This window comes from Ambystoma mexicanum, chromosome 5q, assembly GCF_040938575.1.
Source record: "Ambystoma mexicanum isolate Mex_15411 chromosome 5q, UKY_AmexF1_1, whole genome shotgun sequence".
NCBI classification, from domain to species: Eukaryota; Metazoa; Chordata; class Amphibia; order Caudata; family Ambystomatidae; genus Ambystoma; species Ambystoma mexicanum.
In genome coordinates this window covers 1,022,557,778-1,022,575,337 of record NC_090933.1, presented here as the reverse complement: position 1 = coordinate 1,022,575,337, position 17,560 = coordinate 1,022,557,778, and the positions used below count along the sequence as shown (strand labels likewise).

General features: G+C 41.9%; 1 protein-coding gene across 3 annotated transcripts in view; it reads left to right on the top strand.

Annotated features, from left to right (window-relative positions):
- TRPS1 (transcriptional repressor GATA binding 1) overlaps window positions 1-17,560 on the top strand; it is an 832,359-nt gene that overhangs the window by 330,397 nt on the left and 484,402 nt on the right. For 2 of the 3 annotated variants that reach the window (XM_069621533.1, XM_069621532.1), the window contains exon 4: window positions 4,450-5,053. In XM_069621533.1, coding sequence (XP_069477634.1) covers window positions 4,450-5,053 — 604 coding nt within the window. The remainder of the gene's footprint in view (window positions 1-4,449; window positions 5,054-17,560) is intronic. The other variant, XM_069621534.1, reaches the window with a different exon arrangement.

The following is a 17,560-nucleotide window of genomic DNA, read 5'->3' as shown; positions in this document are numbered from 1 at the left end:
CTATGTTGAAGGTGGAAGTGCCACCACCCCAAAGGCAGGTGACACCTCTCAAAAGGCCTGCCAAATAGACAGGAATTAGAAAACGTGCAGAGAGCAAAAACATACATTTTTTCCCAATCATTGAGTATCGTCCTTATTACAACAAGCGTTGCTCCTAAATGTGGCACAACTATTTTGACTTTGTGAGAGGTCTCACACACCTTTTGATGTGGTGCCACCTCAACCTTCGACATAGGTCACAGCCTGTTAAGCTTACAGAGCTAAGAAACCACTGCTGACACACTCTCTGTCTTTCCTGCCAGTACTTTCTCTGCTCAGCAGAATGGAAATACCTTGACAAAATTAATTCTTGGGAACTCTTGCATGAGGCTATCTTTGTTGACCCATCAATAACTAAAACAGTCTTAATTGATGTATGCATACATTCTTTTTTCTCATACACCTTTGTAGTGAATATTCCAAACAACCTAATTGGATTTAACTATGCAGTTGGTTGACCAACCAGGCTCTAGTTGCACTGCCTCTATTTCCATATTGATTGCACCCCAGAGGAATATATTGTTACAAATACCATTGCTGTGGCCATTGCCAATATGCATCTGTGACTATTTTTCAGAACTGTTGGACTGTTACAAGTGCACTTTTTCATGGGGTTAACACTAGGGAGCAAATTGTACTAGTGGAAAGTGCATGACTTCAATGCAATTTTGCACCTCGGCGATACCATTCTCTATAATATGGTCGTTTGAAAGAATGAATTGACAGAATATGTTTTTTTTACTGTGGTGCAGATAGTGTGCACTTTACACTTGCAATGGTGCAACGTTTCTAAAATGATCTCTGTGGTGCAGCAGCATCCGAACTGTCTGCTATCTTATTCTGCATGGCTTCTACACTACATATACATGAGTAGGTCATATAGCAAGCGGCTGATAAGTCTTCTCACCACCATTGTCACACCGCCTGGCTCTCAGGTACTGATTCTACACTATCAATGAAAATGGTGACCCTTTCTTGCACAACTGATCTTTGTGTCCTGGGCAGCATGGGATGGGATTATGGTTAAAGTACACTGGTATGTCCAACAGTGATTTTTGCTGGCAAATTACTTCTGGGCCTTGCATGGTGTGTGTGTAGAGACTATAATATATCTACCTGTCACTGTGCATATTACTCAGAACCAAACTGCATGGTCCAAAGACATTCTCATTCAGGCAACTAACTGCAATTAGAAACAGGCATCACCACTACCACAATTACAACCCGACCCCTTCTTCCCAATCGTTTTACCCCTCGAATGTGTTGTTTTTACTGTTTAATCCCTCTTTCCTATCACCTGTCACAATATAACACTTTCCAGACAAGGCCAGGCTCTGTAGGATCACCACAGTGGTGATGTGCACAGTATAAATATTGTATAAAATAACGTTACATAGTGCAAGTAAATGTTAATTTCATTAGAGTCTCACCACCCCACAGGGCATGAGTGCACATCCATGAAAGAATCACCCCCAACGTGCAATGTAAATCTGAAAACAAAGTCAGTTTCACAAGGATTTATCGATAATAAAACTGCAGTTCAGGGCATGCCCTTACGCTAGGATGAGGAGTCCCCGTCTGTCCCACACCCCTTCAACACTCCCGCACCCCAACCCTAAAACGCCCCTAAACCCAATCACCCACACACATATTTATTTCTATTTACATATTAACGACTCGCTCTAATGACCTAATATGGCTCATTGGAATGACTGCATTTGCTCGCCCAGCTGCTATGCACAGTGGCGCTCTCTTCTGTGCCGTTTCTTTACCACAGACTTTAGACAGTTGCGACATGTTGAACTCAACTGCATTTGTGCTGACGGCTTTGGTGTCTGCATCAGACTACTGCCTGCTCTGTTAAGTCCCCAGAGTGCTGAGCAGCCTTTAGGAACATGCAACTGCCATGCGAGTTCACAGATTGAAGTGCACGTGCCCTGGTTGGTGGGCAGCAGGCATTTGATGTCAATGATTTACTAAAGATGGCCTCTATAGAGTAGTACCCGTGGGAACAATTTGAGCTACTTCATGAGTCTTTTTGGTAGCTCATGAAAAAATATGAGATTGCCATTATCGTGTTTTGAGAGCATGAGAGCGGCCACCAGCACATGCCTGTATTTTCTGACTGTTGAAAGAGTAAAATGGTCTCCAGGTTCTGATCCATGTTCAGATGGGAGTGGAGTTGAGGGTAGGAGCAGTGGCTAGGAGACTAATACATATTTTTAGCCTTGTGTGGCCTTTCGAGAAGCTGAACTTTAATAACAGTGTTCTTGTCAAGGTCTGTAGAGTTCCGAAACACGCGGCTTAGGCTGGAACATCACCTTCTAGTGAACTTCAGGTGCCAGAGAAAACAAAACGAATATTCTTCGCCGTCTCACTAAACACAGGCACGGTTTGAATGTGCCACCTTGTTCTGCACTGGGATGCTTAAGGATTGTGTTCTGCCCTGGGGGCAACGGAAATGCTGTTTGAAAATATTTCACAATGGTGGAGGGCAATTCCCTGTTTTTTGCCAGGAAACACATGCTTCCAATGCTTCACGCACTCCCTTTCTCAACATGTATCAGTCCACAAAGCCCCCGGATGTCGGGACGGCCAGGACCCTCACACATTACACACCGTTGAACGTATGACTCTCAGCTGTGAGGCCTAGGAGATATTCTTACACTTGTGGATGGTCAGTTTGTCACACTGCCCCATCTTTCGTAGGCCAGATTTGAGAGTATTAAAACACTGATTTCTGTGCTGTCCCTTATACGTTCTCTCAGGCCTGAGAAGCACAAGGCCTCCTTTTATTTTGTCATTTAAGATAATTGTCAACAAACGGTTTGAGCATTCTAAAATTGAATTGAATTGCAATTTTTAAGATAACAAAATGCCTGGCATGCTTTGGCACTGAATCTCTGCCTGTCTCGTTCTAGCTGTGGGATATCCCGCTTCCCATTGTGAATAGCGTGATGGGCATACTGGCCAATGGACCTATGACTCTGCATCAGTGCCGGCCCCAGGTCTACCAACGCCCTGTGCCCCTTCACCCATCAGACTGCAAACAAATACCAGAATGCAAAGGCGCGGCGTGATTCCTAAATAGGCACATCTGTCACTCACTGTCATGTAAAGTGTCAGTCAATGGCATTAGTGAGCGACTCACTAACAGAAAGTCATTCACTGCCACTTTACATCGGGGCGCTCCAGATAAAGGGCGCTGCCAGCTCACACAATGTAAAGTGCCATGTCATTTACATCACACTTTACATTGTGTGAGCTGGTCGGTACCCTTTTATTTGCAGCGCCCCCGTGCCACTGCACCACTTGATCGCCCCTTGAGCCGGTTCTGCTCTTCATGCATCATTCTGGATCTCATGGCCATCCAGGAAGGTCCAAAAATAACAGAGAAAAAAAAAGCTTTCCTACAGTAGATCATCCCAAAGGGCTCATGGTAGTTCACACTGGTATGCACGTTTCAGTTTGTAAGTTAGATGAGTGGCCGTTCCATCCAATCAGGTAACTCGTGAATGTACATTTTTGGGGCTGCACTGCTGGGATGTGCTTTAAACCGGAGTCTGCAACCTGTTGCTCTCCAACCGTATTTTACTGTGATTCCTATGATCCTTCAATGTTGACTATGCTGTCTGTGGCTCATGGGAGTTGTAGTCCAAAACATCTAGAGCGCCCAAGGTTGTAGGCCGCTCTTCTAGGTAAATATATAGGGGTGCACTATTAAGCTGTGTATTCAGCTTCTGGCTCAAGGGTTTGAATCCTGGTAGGGCTGATTCAGCATTTCATACTTCCAGCAGCCGATACATAGATTTGCGCTAACTTGGAGAACTTATAATTTGCAGACTAAAATGTAACTTCTACAGGGAACGCTAGCTATATTTTACTTTGACGTGGATACTAATGGTAGGGTTCTCCCGCAACAATATGTGGTAAACAAATTTTTACACGAGCCTTACTTGAGGTATATAATAAAAATCATACAGTATACATCCCACATCAATATGTGACGCACTGAATGTAGCGTGAGCCATATAACCAACACCATAAAGTATATGCTCTATGATTATTAGTATTTATCGCAAGGAAGATTCACGTTACATGTATTTCGTTCCATAATGATGTGGGAAACCCCTGCCATTGCTATTCACGTCAAAGTAAAATAAAGACAAAGATAATGGCTGTTGAACAAAATGCACATTTTAAAATATGCAGATCTTTGAAGAAATACAGTATAATGACACAATAAATCCAGTGTTTATCATGCTTAAATCTATCTAGATGTTAACCATACAATTTAGAGAGATAATTGAATTTCCAATTAGATCGTCTGTATTTGTTGATGACACTGTCTGTACTCAACCGTTTCATTAGCTATGTTGATGAGTAAATTCCTCTATTTCTGTTTACTAGGAGAGCACATAACTGCTACAAATGTCGCCAGTGCAGTTTTACAGCTGTGGATACGCAATCCTTGCTGGAGCACTTCAATAGCGTGCATTGCCCGGAGCCAGAGCTCCCGACGGCCAACGGAGGGGACAGTCATGCAACCGTTCTTGTCAAGGAAGAATCTAAATCTGACCTAAAGGTCTATAGTCTGGTCAACCTGGAGTCCAAAATGGGAGAATCTATCTCTGAGACTATCGTCAAGCGGGAGAAGCAGGAAGAAAAAGAAGTTCTCAGGGAGAAAGGCTGGTCAGACAGCTCCGGCGATGACCTGCGGAGCGTGTCCTGGAGAGCAGCGGACATCCTGAGAGGGAGCCCTTCATACACACAGGTGGGCTTGGGTCTTCTGACCACTGTGTCTGTTAACCAAGAGCAGCCAAAGCCTTCACGGGAGAGTCCAAATGTAGAGGCTGCCCACCTGGCTCGGCCTGTGTATGGCTTAGCAGCTGAGGCCAAGGGATTCCTTCAAGGGGTGTCATCTGGAGGAGGAGGGGACAAATCTGGACCATTAACTCCACAGTTCTCTGCGTCTGGAGATAAGTCAAAGGATGAGTCCCAGTCCCTTCTGCGGGTAGGAGTTCTTTTGTATTATCTTAACTCTTTTCTGTGCACCTAACTAAAGGTAGAGTATGTGCAAATCATTTTCACAAAATATTACACACTAATGTCACTAGTCATCATAATGACCATGGATTTCAGCACAATTGGCGCACGCCTGGTTTTGTCATTTGTTAGCATGCCGCGCGCGGTACACTCACACACACACACATACAGAGGTACTGAGAAGAAGTGAGTTGCTTGTTCATCTCAGAGGTCGCCATGAGTAAATCATGTTTACTGTTTCCTGCCGAGCAAGGAGAATGAGGAGGATGAATGTGGAATGGATGGCTGGAAATCCCAGAAGGTTGCACATCTGCCATGCTAACATATTAGAATTGCTGCTAAACTCTAGCGCAGCCTGGCATTGCATACGTAATGAGAATGGTGCTCATTGTCACAGCATTGTAAAACATACGGCTACAAATTACGGTATGTGTTGGTTTGTTAGCACCGCCAGAAGGAGGCAGTTTGAGAGAGATGTACTAGGCTTGCATGATGGAGGATATATTTGCTCTCATTTGCAGAGGAAGGATCTCCTACTGTGGGCTATTTTCCGAACATGATTCCAAGACCAAGCTTTTTATTGATATTAACGTGAGAATTATCTAGTAAGTAATTCGTGGGAGCCCGCAAACTCGGTATAAAACCTGTAAACGATGTTCTTATCACAGTCTAGATTTGCCATCACTACTTACCTGTAATTAGAACGTGACATCATTAAGCTACTGCAATAACGTATTACAGTGTTATGTTGATGTCACATTACATGCTGGTAGAACCCGAACACAGTAGAATGCCAACTGCAGTTGGATTCATTGCTGGGTTTTTAGATGTATTTCTTGTACACGTGGCCATCTGGAATACTTTGCAGCCATTAGTTGGAAAGGAACTATTTATGGCAGTATATTTATTCTGTGCACCACTGGAGTTTAGCACATAGTAGCACGACTCTATCTGCACATGATCATTCATTTTCAACCACAAAACGGCAATTAGATTATTTATTTATTTATTGTATTCACATTGTTATAGTTGATAGTCTCAACTTTTTCAACAAAAGCATTACATTTGATGGAACTTTTTCAACAGAAGCATAACATTTGATAATGAACATTCTCAGGCGTCATTACCTCACTTGTTACAATCCTCTTTTCATGGTTCAAGCTCATCAGTATGCATACACTAATATCATACGACTTTGATCAAAGGAAAATAGAAGTTGTTTCTATGGGTAGGTCAATAGGGGCTAGGTTTGCATTTGTCAAGTCTCAGGTTAAATTAGAGGAAAATAGAAAAAAAACATTTGAATGTTAAAGATCTGTAAGCATCTGCATAAAAAGCAATAATTTGATAGGCAGGTGAACAATATTTCTAATTTCAAATCAGTGTATTAGTTGATACATCAAATATACAAAAAAGAAAGAATATTTTTTTAGTTAAAACACAGATTCACAATCATTTCTGGAATGTTTTCCAGGTGTCGATCTGAATATAATGACTAGTAATTTGAAACAGACACCATGCACTTCAAATCTTAGGTTTATGGTAAGTCTCGCTTTAAGGATCTAAGTTTTGGTTCACCTTTAAAGTCAGGAATAACTGGACTATTAGCTTCTTTATATGAAACGGCTACAGATATTTGTTGGCAACAAATTAAACGCTTCAGATTGGCCCTTGAATAAACTATGGTATAACAAAACCTTTGAAATGTATGAAAAACAGTTAAGGTGATCAGATTTAACACAACAAAACCCTTTAAATTCAGCGGGTGTGGGAAGTGATGAGCACATACATAACAGATGGAATTCACATTGACAAACACACGTAGAGGCCAGCAAGATAGTTCAGCAGTTTGAGTTCTGGCTGCTTCGATCTGTGTGTGATCTGCAGGTCACAAGTACGAATCCCGGCCAGGCCAACTCAGCCTTTCATCCTTCCGAAGTTGATAAAATGAATACCAACCCTGGTTGGGTGATATAGAATGTATATGTGTTCTATGGAAAGCGCTTAGGTATAAGCGATATATTGATAACACATCATTAAAAATCCTGGGGTTCATCAACGGGGGGATGCCGAGTTAAGATGATCATCACTTCCCACATCCACTGAATTTAAAGGGTTTTGTTGTGTTCAATCTGATCACCTTAACTGTCCATTAAGTAAAGTTTTTTCAATGAATATATAAATAGATATATATGAAAAAGAAAAAAAAACACGTAATAACAAACGCTCAGGATTGCACTCCCATGGAGCCACTTTTAATCCTCAGCCAAATTGCTTAAACACTTTCCCCAAAAGAAAACATTTTGAAATAAATGTGGTACAATGACAAAAATTAATTGTGGTCGATGGAATAGCTGCATATCCAATCTAATGACCCAAAATGCTAGTATTATGTTGTTTTGGTTGTTTTTGTTGGTGTGGTCTAACCTTTCACAAGAATGCAATAAAGGGAAACTTAATTATTTCTAAAATTCAAAAACCTCAAGTTTTCAAATCCTAGGCCAAGAAAGAAGATCAAATCTGCAGCTCTTTCTGGTGGTACTATTTATCCCACCCACTACCTTGCGGTCCTTTACTTTGACTTCTCTATGTCAACATATTTCTATGTGTGTTCAGTGAAATAAACATTAGTTAAGGGACAATTAAGGCAAATACATTCAGTACAACTAAACCCTTGAAAGTCAGTGAAAAAACATTAGTTGAAGCCCCGTTATAGTGAAACTATAATGATACTGATGCAACTTAAACGCGTGAAAGTTTGGGAACAAAGTTGAGTTCAAGTGACTTTAAGGTGCCAATGTAATGTCACAAACCCCCTGAAATTCGGCAGGTGTTGGATGCTATGCCACCTTAAGTATGAGGCCCCCATTGTGCAGCCAGTAAGCACACTGATGACATTACAGACATATTGTGCGGCCACATCAGTTTAGTGATGTGGTACCTGTGAATTATAAAGGGGATAAAGTACATCCTATCAAAATGAACAACTACTTTAGAAATACTGATGACCTATTAAAAACAAGTGCATATTGGAAATGTAAAATGTATCATGTCTACATGGAAGTTCACTTTACTAATGTTACTGTATAATAAAGTGGGATAAATCAACTAGCCTTGATTTATAATCTAAAATCCACAATTAAAAATATATTCCCTGATCATCTGCTCTAAAGCTCCCCACCAAATCACAGCAATTGCTACGACTGATCACTAGACTGGAGATGTCAACTTCCTCCAAGATAGAGAGGTTATCATTTTTATTGTTTGTCTAGAAAATGTTTACTAAACTTTTTGTTCGATTGTGTCAACCTCCAAACTAGTTTTCTTATTGTGGAATTTATAGCTTCTGAATGTAATTGTTTAAGTCTTTTCAAGTGTCTCTCTTACGAATATATCAAGTTTTCCAGCTACCTTGAAAAGTTTCACAACAAAGTCTTCAGACTGGTAGCAAAGTTGGGGTCATGGGCAGGAATGTTGCAAAACGCTCAACTATGCTAGGGTTCTGCAACCTTGGTTGTGAGGGTTTCAGAGTTTTGCCCACCAATTAGTTCATGACAAAACCATTGTTTAAGTCTGGCAGTTTTTACTTTCAGCCATGGTTCTCACTAGTAAGCCTTCCCACAGATAAACTGGCAAATAAGGTTTTGCATGTGCATACATATATATTTTTGTAGGTTTTTTGGGCATTTATTGTGTGGCCATACAAAGCAAAGTTTGCTATACATCACAAATTCACCATCCAGTCCTCTGATCGAGCCTAAATCTTTGGTCAGTGGTCATCGCCAGCGTAACAGCATACATGCTAACATTATCCATTCAATGTTGTAGATTAGTCCAGTCCTCTTTTTATACTTTGCATTCTGGGACTTGTAGTTAAGGAGGACGTTTAGTCCCAGAATGCAAAGTTAAAAACATGACTGGACTACTGTGTCCCGATTGGAATGGTTAATGTTGGCAGGTATGGGCAACAGGTCCAGGTGTATTGTGACGGACGTCTCTATCTTTGCTACTTCACTCTGCTTCAAAAATGTAATGCACAATTGCAGAAGTCTAAGGCTACTCTGATTGCCCCAGCTGACTCCTGCGTGAGAAGCAAGAAAAGGATACGTACGTTATTTACCATATGAAAGAGCAAAAAAAATGATTTCAAACCGCACAACTAACAAAAAAAACCCGCAGGCTTGGCGCCGGTCCACCTCTGAATACACGCCTGGTGTCAGAGGTGTGTACCAGCTTCTCCCATTATCCCCGCCGCCCTCTTTGTGGCATTCACATGTGCGGCAGAACATGACACTGATTATGTGTGGGGTGCAGTCAACCATTACATTAAATAACTGGATCAAATAAAAAGGTACATAGGCTTTTAATTAAGGCGCACATAAATAAGACTTTCAGGCAAGCAATATAGGCTTTCTTAAACAAGCGCTCGTCTTGAGCTTTTTTCCCCTCACAGCCTTCGCATATGGCAAGCATTACAGTTAAAATTGCTGATAATGTTCTTGTTTCATTATAAATAAAGCCCCGCTATTCAATAGGGGGTCTGTTCAGCCCCAGACGAGCAGTATTATAGTCTGCTCGAGGCGGGATGTTTGGTCTTCAAATGCCTGGTGCGTATCTGAATGACACAAATGTCAAAGTGCATAGAGCTTAATGTGCATGGACTACGATTACATGCGCCATTTTGTGATGTGCACATATGAATGCCTTCTTTCTACTAAAAGGATTTGTCGTCTGCTAGCAGGCAGTGTAGCACTTACTCTCGCTTGTAGGTTTTAGTTAGGTCTTTCATTCTGTGGCTGCCAACTTTTCGATTCTATAATTATGTGATTTATTGTATTGACCGATATTGTTATATATTTCTATTAGACTTGTGTTTTGGAAATCAAGGTTCTCATTGTGTAGATTTGAACGGATGTGAGGGTCACCTTGACTTAGTCAATATGTAACACCAAGAAAGTTATGGTGGGTTTAAAAAGGTTTGAAAAACACCTGAAATATGAAAGTAGGAAAGTCCAAATGCAAACCTTTTTCTCCGGGAAATTGTCTTTGTTTAAGAGGGGAGAGCTACTTTATACATAGCTTAAGCCTTGCAAATGTCTGTCTTGGGTTGATTAAGCTTTGTATAAAGCAACACTGCCCTCTTAGACAAAGACAATTACCTGGAGAAAAGGGTTTGCATTTGGGCTAATTTGCGTACCCACAATGCCTTGCAATTGTGACTCAGAAATGGAGGTGAACTTCCAGTGATGGCTACTAGGTGGCGTTGTGAAATGTGCGACTTGGCTCAAATTGACTTTCCTACGGCATAAAGGTTATTAAAATGCAGGACGGAACAAAGAAACCCCTCATGATGGAAGGTCAGTTATATTAAATATGTCTTTCTCTTTTAATATTCCCTCTGTGATGCAGTATCAGTATACATTAGTGCTAATTGTATCTTGGATTTTTAGTGACTCCTAGAAACAGTGTAAATTGTGCTTCCTTCTGTTTGCAGCAAATTAGTTTCGCTACTTGAAACAAAATTGGAACATTCAGAAAAGCCATACAAGTGTCCTGTTTACTACATGCTGTCCTCAGATTTCCTACGTGTGAGAAGTTTCCAATATCATATCTTGAGTAATTATATAAACAGGACAGACTTCTGTTGTTCTCCAAAAGCATGCATTCCTCTGTGTTCTAATGCTCCCCCACTTCCCATGTTGTCCCAACCTCATGTTGCCATCAGCGGGACCACGATTTGTAACTGGTGAAGATACTAGTTTGGAAGTGCAGCGACAGCCTGTTGAATGTGCATGCCTGCATTGTCTAGCATAAAGCACTCCAACATTTGAGAATGTCCCATGCATTTGTATCAGCATAATTACTCTAGAACCATTCCAGAAAGTTTAACTCCTCCTAAGAATATGTGCAGACAGGGAGTAGTGTCATGTTGCAGAGATAACTGAGTGACACAAAGGCTTTCATTGTAGCACCATCGTTTATACGCCACACATCTGACTGGAAGATACTGCTTTCTTCTAGTGGAGTAGTAGTTACGACAGACATCAGTGCGTACTGTTTGTCTACACTTTTTTCCTCTTCTCGATCTCTTTGTCAGTTGCTCATTGCCTCACCCCAACCCTGCCTCCTCTGGTAAGAACATGTTGATGCATTCTAGCATGTGATGAAACAGCCCCTGCCTCCATGGCCCCAAAGTCAGGAATCACAGGCTCGAAGAGTCCCAGTTCCCAGCTAGGGTGAATCTGCAGTCTTTACCATCGGGAGAAGGTTCTACCCACTCGCCTCACTGGACGTTTGTGGAATTGCAGAATGGCAACCGGGCAGGCAGAGGTAGTTGCCAACTCCCCCTCTAGCGTCTCTACACTTGTTGGCCGCTCCATGTTTGCTGAAAGCTCACATCTGAAATAGTTTCTCTGCAGCTGTGTTTCATTATGCCGTGTACTTCCTTTGCCGTTGTTTGAGATTGTGCAGGAAGCAGTTGTAGTCAAGGCGATGGAGTTTTCCAATTAACTGGGGAATCACTGCAGGGTCTCAGACCGTTTAAAGCACAGAGACGTGATAGGTCAAGGAACTACCAGAATCCTGCTGCTTTGGCAGGAGCGTCTACACACACTGTTAAATATTGCTTAAAATGTAGCTATGCAGACAAATAAAGACGTCTGTATTACAGAAACTTTGCCCTCGCAAAGAGCAATTTTTCACTGAGATTCACAATGAGACCAACAAATGCCCTGTAAAAATATGCATTGCACCAATGCACTTTAGTCCTGGCGAACATGTTGTGCCCGGTGCAAATCATCACTGCACTGCACCGTTGCAAAGATCATGCAAGTTGATTTGTGAAATGAAGAACACACCTACATTTGTCTAAAAGTTTCATATTTTAAAATTCCATTTTGGAAACTTTCCCCAGCTTGAGTTTGTATTCGAATCAAACTCAAGGTGTTCTATGAAGCAATTAAAATCCATCCTGTTGAAAATAAGCACTTGCAATGAATCACTGCACATCTAGAGGATGCAAGTCTGGTGACTGCAGAGATGCACATTGCATTTTGGGGAGGGGAAAGCCTAGGGGCAGAAACCCCACCCTTTTGAAATGTCTCCACCCAGAACAACATACGCTTACTTCGAATGCGAGGAGGGCATTAGACAGTAAAATCATTATTTGGGTGTGGGACGGTATGTAATAACATAGTGGGTGGATGTTACTTAAAACCTTTAGGAAAAGGTGAATCAGACCTAAGAACAAAGGACAAGAGACACCAGGTTATGAGCCTTCCGGCTTTTTGCAAGCACAGAATGCAAGGCGGGGTTGCTAGGCGCCGTCACGTGGTTCTAGGCGGGACGTCATTGCAGAATTAGCTACATCTTGCACTCAGCAATTTGCTTTAATGAACTCACTGAACGAGTTACAAGGCTCCTCCTAGTGATGCAATGAGCAACCTGATCTTTGTAGAAATTCAGACTGCTGCCTGTTAACACTTTGCAACGTTATTCACCTTATTGGCATTCTTCTTAGCAGCTGAAAGAGCAACTCTTCACCACTGCTACAAGTGGAATTCATATTTTAGATGTGCCTGACGTCTGCTGTAGGAAATACCCCTAGTGAAGGGCAACTGCTTAACTTCAGCACATATGCCCTGCTATATCGCCATTGGCTTACACACTGCTTAATGTGTGGGGGTGTTTGCCAGGGCTGAGCCCTGGCACTTATTTCTGAGCCCCGGAACGTATTGTCTCAAACTGAGCTCAATTAATATTTCCTGTTTTGGCAACTTCATTATTTTAACTGTGAGCCACCTAAGACGCATCTATAAAATCAGAAGAACATGTTAACAATGATTGTATTTACAAACCCCCTTAAACATTTTTCTCATATTGAGACACAACAAGTATGTTATGTTGATCTGAATTTGTAAATCACACATCTGCCATAGTCAGCACATCCATCAACCCCAATGAGCCAGTGGGAGTTTTAGCTTTAAGCCTCTACATGTTGACACTGAGGGGTGCAGCCGTTGGTCGTGGCAACAGTGAGCGGAAAGCTACCCATCCTGATGTGTCACGGGTATGCTAACATATATTTTAGCCTTGCCACTTATTATTTTAAGAATTAAGCACTGGGCTTAGACCAGTCTTGACCCCTGCCCTTCAATCATCGCAACCCCCCCAGAACATGCCTTATAAACAACAACACACAACAATAAGTACAAGCTGTCCTCTTTAGGTAATATGTATCCAGTATGGGAAGCTATGTGCCTGGAAGACCAATATGTGGACCCTTGCTGAATGCCAGGGCGCATATGGAGGACTATGATGAACGAATTGCATGCATTGCCCACAGGGCAGGACTATAAGGCTATTAGCACCTGACCTCAAGGTTCCGTGTGAAGCGTTGACCCTCATTCTGAGACAGGAGTGTCAGAGCAAACAATTAACCATTCAGACAAGGCTGCAGAGTGACTGACACTCGGTGACCGCTGAAGCAAAGGGGGCAGTCTTTTGTCGGAAATGTGCCTTGGTGTCCTTGGCTTTCTCTGGGTGATGCTAGAACATCTACCAGGATCAAAAACAAGACATATGAAATAAGGTTTTAGACAGAAGCTTTAATGTCTGAATTTATTTGGCATAGCAGTGTTGTCGGAAGCATCCTAGTTTTGACATGCATGAATAATTGAAAGGGTTACAACGCATCTTTAATGTTACAGTTAATTTCCCATTTGCTGGTAGCTTTGCGAAAATCGAACAATCTTTACAAAATTGGAAATGTATTTTTGATGTGGCCACTTAGTACAAAATAATATTTATCATTAGTACAGATTGAGCTGTTATTCCTTGTGTTACAAGAATGGCCCCCCCTCTCTGACACGTTATTTTCACAAGAAGCATTTCATGTTCTCTAGACAAGGGCAAGGCCGAAATCCTTGCTCTTGACTAACTAGAATGACCAGTAAACTTCCTTTTCCATAACTTTTTCTGTTGTTACTGGCGTACATTATGCATAGCCCTGTTCCAAGTGGAATTGTTTTCATTTAACGTTTTGGATTTACCTTCATTTTACCTTTTGTAGTAAACACTCTGCTGAGACTGCACCCATGCATGCCCCCAGCTTTCTCTTTGATGCTCACCACTCTAAGTTCTCTTCTATACTCATGCTTTTGGATCTCTCTTCTGCTTTTAACATTACCCACCACTCTTTCCCCCCCCCTCGCTTTCTGGGACCTTGGGCTTTGCAAATATTCTCTTATCTGGATTGACTCCGACTTGGAAGGTTGCTACTTTAAAATTTCCTGACACTCCAAATCCTCCCATTAATCAGTCCTTGGACTTCTGCTCCACAGCCTCTATACTGCTGTCCTAGGAAGACCTATCTTATCCTTTGACTTTCCCCATCACCTCTTTCCTGACAACACATACAATAATTCTGCTTTCCTTCCCTCACCCCACCCAATTCGGAAGCGATTGCCAAATGTTTCACTGCAATCTGTCACTGGATGGCTCTTCAATGCCTCATGCTAAGTTTTCCAAAATTAAAAATCATTCCTCTCGCGGCTCTATTGCCATCCCTACCCTTCCCTTTCCTATCTCTTCCCCCCTCAGATTGCTACCTCGCCTGAGACTTGCAACCTTTGGGTCCTCCCGGATTGCCACTTTTGACTGCAACAATTCATCACTACCTCCTTCTCTGTTGCTCATATTAACCATCTCAACGTTTGGAAAATGTATCTATTTCTTACTACCCAATCTACAAAACCTCTAATCTCCTCTCCATCCTCATGCTCAACAAACTCGACCACCGCTCATGCTTACTCTTTTGCCTTTCTCTGCTCCTTCCTCCCACTAGACAATATCCAAAACTTTGCTACCCAGACTTTCTACAACCTACCCAGACCACTGCGTCTTCTACCTACTGATATTAGCTATCCATGTACAAGCCCACCCTTTGCAAGGTCCTTTTAGTCTACAACGCTATAAATGGTCTTGCTCATCAGTACTTGGCTGAATGTATCTCTGTCTACTCACCGACTTGTTCCCTCGTCTCATCCTCTACACCAACATCACGGTCCCACACAATGCTGTACCTCCTCTTGCTTCTGCTTTTTCTCCCTAATTGCCACACTCCATTGGGACCCTATGCCCATCACAATCAAAGCCAGCTTGATTTTGGATCTCTTCAAATTTCAGCTTACGCCTCACTTACTTTGCCAAATGGGGAGCTCTGTCATTCTCCTCCCATATCCTCTGTTCCTGAGCACACCTTTCACTCCAGTACCATGTCATAATGTCATTTTATACATGTGTACAGTACTCAACTTAAGTTTGAAGCACCTGCACCCCTAGGTTTATGTTAACTTTGTATGTCACCTGTTTCTTATTTTTTGTTTTTGTGTTTTGGTCTTTGTCCCACTTTATTCACACACTAATAAACTGGCTCCCCACTTGTGTTCATCTTTGTGTTATTGTATAGGCACTCTTCTGAGGAATGCCTCCACTATCTACAAATGTGTTGTTGTAAGTCATTGTCTGGATCGAAATTCACATCTCTGTTCTTCAAGCAAATACGAATAGAAATAAATACAAGCAAGGCCCTGACCATTGTGATCTTACCTTTGAAGCATGCTATTCGGGAAAGATGTTTACCTAAAATAAAACATGTTCATTATTACGCAATGGTTAGACAAAACCTCAAGCACAATCCTCAACATTAGAAGCAAAATACAATTCAGACATTTCTATCATGTTCATATCACATTCATTACAAATATCACCACATACATCTATACAATGACCATATTTCATTACTTGAAATATCACGTTAAAAACAGCACATACCTTTATATAGTTATCCTATTGCATTTATAACAAATACCCTCACTACAATCTTAAAACACATAGTATATTTCCTTCAACTCTACACAATATTCAAATTCTTCTTCTGCAGCACTTACGCTACACTCGCTATGAGCTTCAGTGCCTCAATATAAAATTGTCCAAAGTTTGAAGATAAGCTTTCATTTTCTTTAGGTTTAATACATTTGAGTTGTGTCATGTCCACAGAATGATAGACATAAAGGAAAGGATAACTTTAGGGACTCATTTCTAAAGAGATGAGACTTTCAGCATGTAAGGCCTCGTGTTAGCAGCCATACTGAGGGGTTTGAGTAACACGCATTGGCAAAGCTTATAGTTTTGCTTGGATATATTTATGTGATAGGAATTTCCCTAACAGTGTTATCAGGTATTTACACAATTTTCCAGCTGTTTCGATAATATATTTCCGAATGTGATAATGCCATTTTGGCAGTTCATGGTAAATACCTATCCCACGCTTACACAAAAGCCCAATCTGTTGGTCTTGCCAATGCATGTTTTTATTGGAATGTCAGTGCAAGGACCCACATAGCGCTCATAAATCAGGTGGCTGAATGCACAGTTGTTTAAGAAAGTTGTATACATTTGGAGCTGTTTTATAGCTGCAATTGAGCCATTGCGGTTCAGAAGGCACAGATGCACAGAGTGACTCAAAGAGGGTGTGTGTGATTTGGGCAGGGAGGGGCATGTACTGGGAGGGCATGCGCATGGAAAGTCAATGGGTACGGAAATAAGCAGACAACACCCACAGGCCGTGCGCCCCTCCTCACATCTCATCTCTATCCTATCTTCACTTCCATTGATAAAGTTTTGTCTTATAGGCAGCACTTTCAGCTCCACCTAAAAGCCAAAACTAAAAATGTGCGCTCATGCAGGGGCCTACGGCAAGCAGCGCTAATGTGGATTACATGGATGTCTGCATGCCGATGAAATGATGCTTGCCTCATCACAGCCTACTCTCCTGGAACTGTGAAACGCAACCTGTTTCTGTGTGCGTGACCAGGAAGAGAGCGTCCAACCATGTCAGTGAGCAGAAGTCAGAGAACCGGACATTTCTAAGGAATTTACTTTTCTCTGACGCTAAAACAACATCCTAAAAGGTGAAAGCAAGTCCACATGTTAATACGCAAGACAACATCAACATGGCTTCTACTTCCTTTCAGAAGGTGGGTATGGCCCCTTTGAAAATGTGAAGTCTCTTAAAAATGGATTGTAAGTGTTATGCTAAACGTATAGCAGTAGCCCAGGCCTGTTGGCGTTCTTCATTGGTGCCTGATGTTTAAAGATGTGTAAGTTCACATCTTGGATCACTTAGCTGACATCTGCGCAGGATGGCCTATGTGGTCGCCTCCTCCACCACTGTGGGCGAGCGGGTGGAATGTGTGCGGTGTCCTGTGCGGCAGCGGGTACGCAGCCAGGCACAAAGCCATTTCATTTTCCATCACCTCACAATGGACCTGATTGTAGCAGCTTGGCCATTTCCTCAATTGACAAGTAAAACGTTTAAAAGGGCATGCTTATGGCACACGGAAAATGGCTCTCCTCATTTTCGGTAAAAATGTCGTACAGTGTATTTATTTAGATGTTTTCTGAAGCGCGGCCA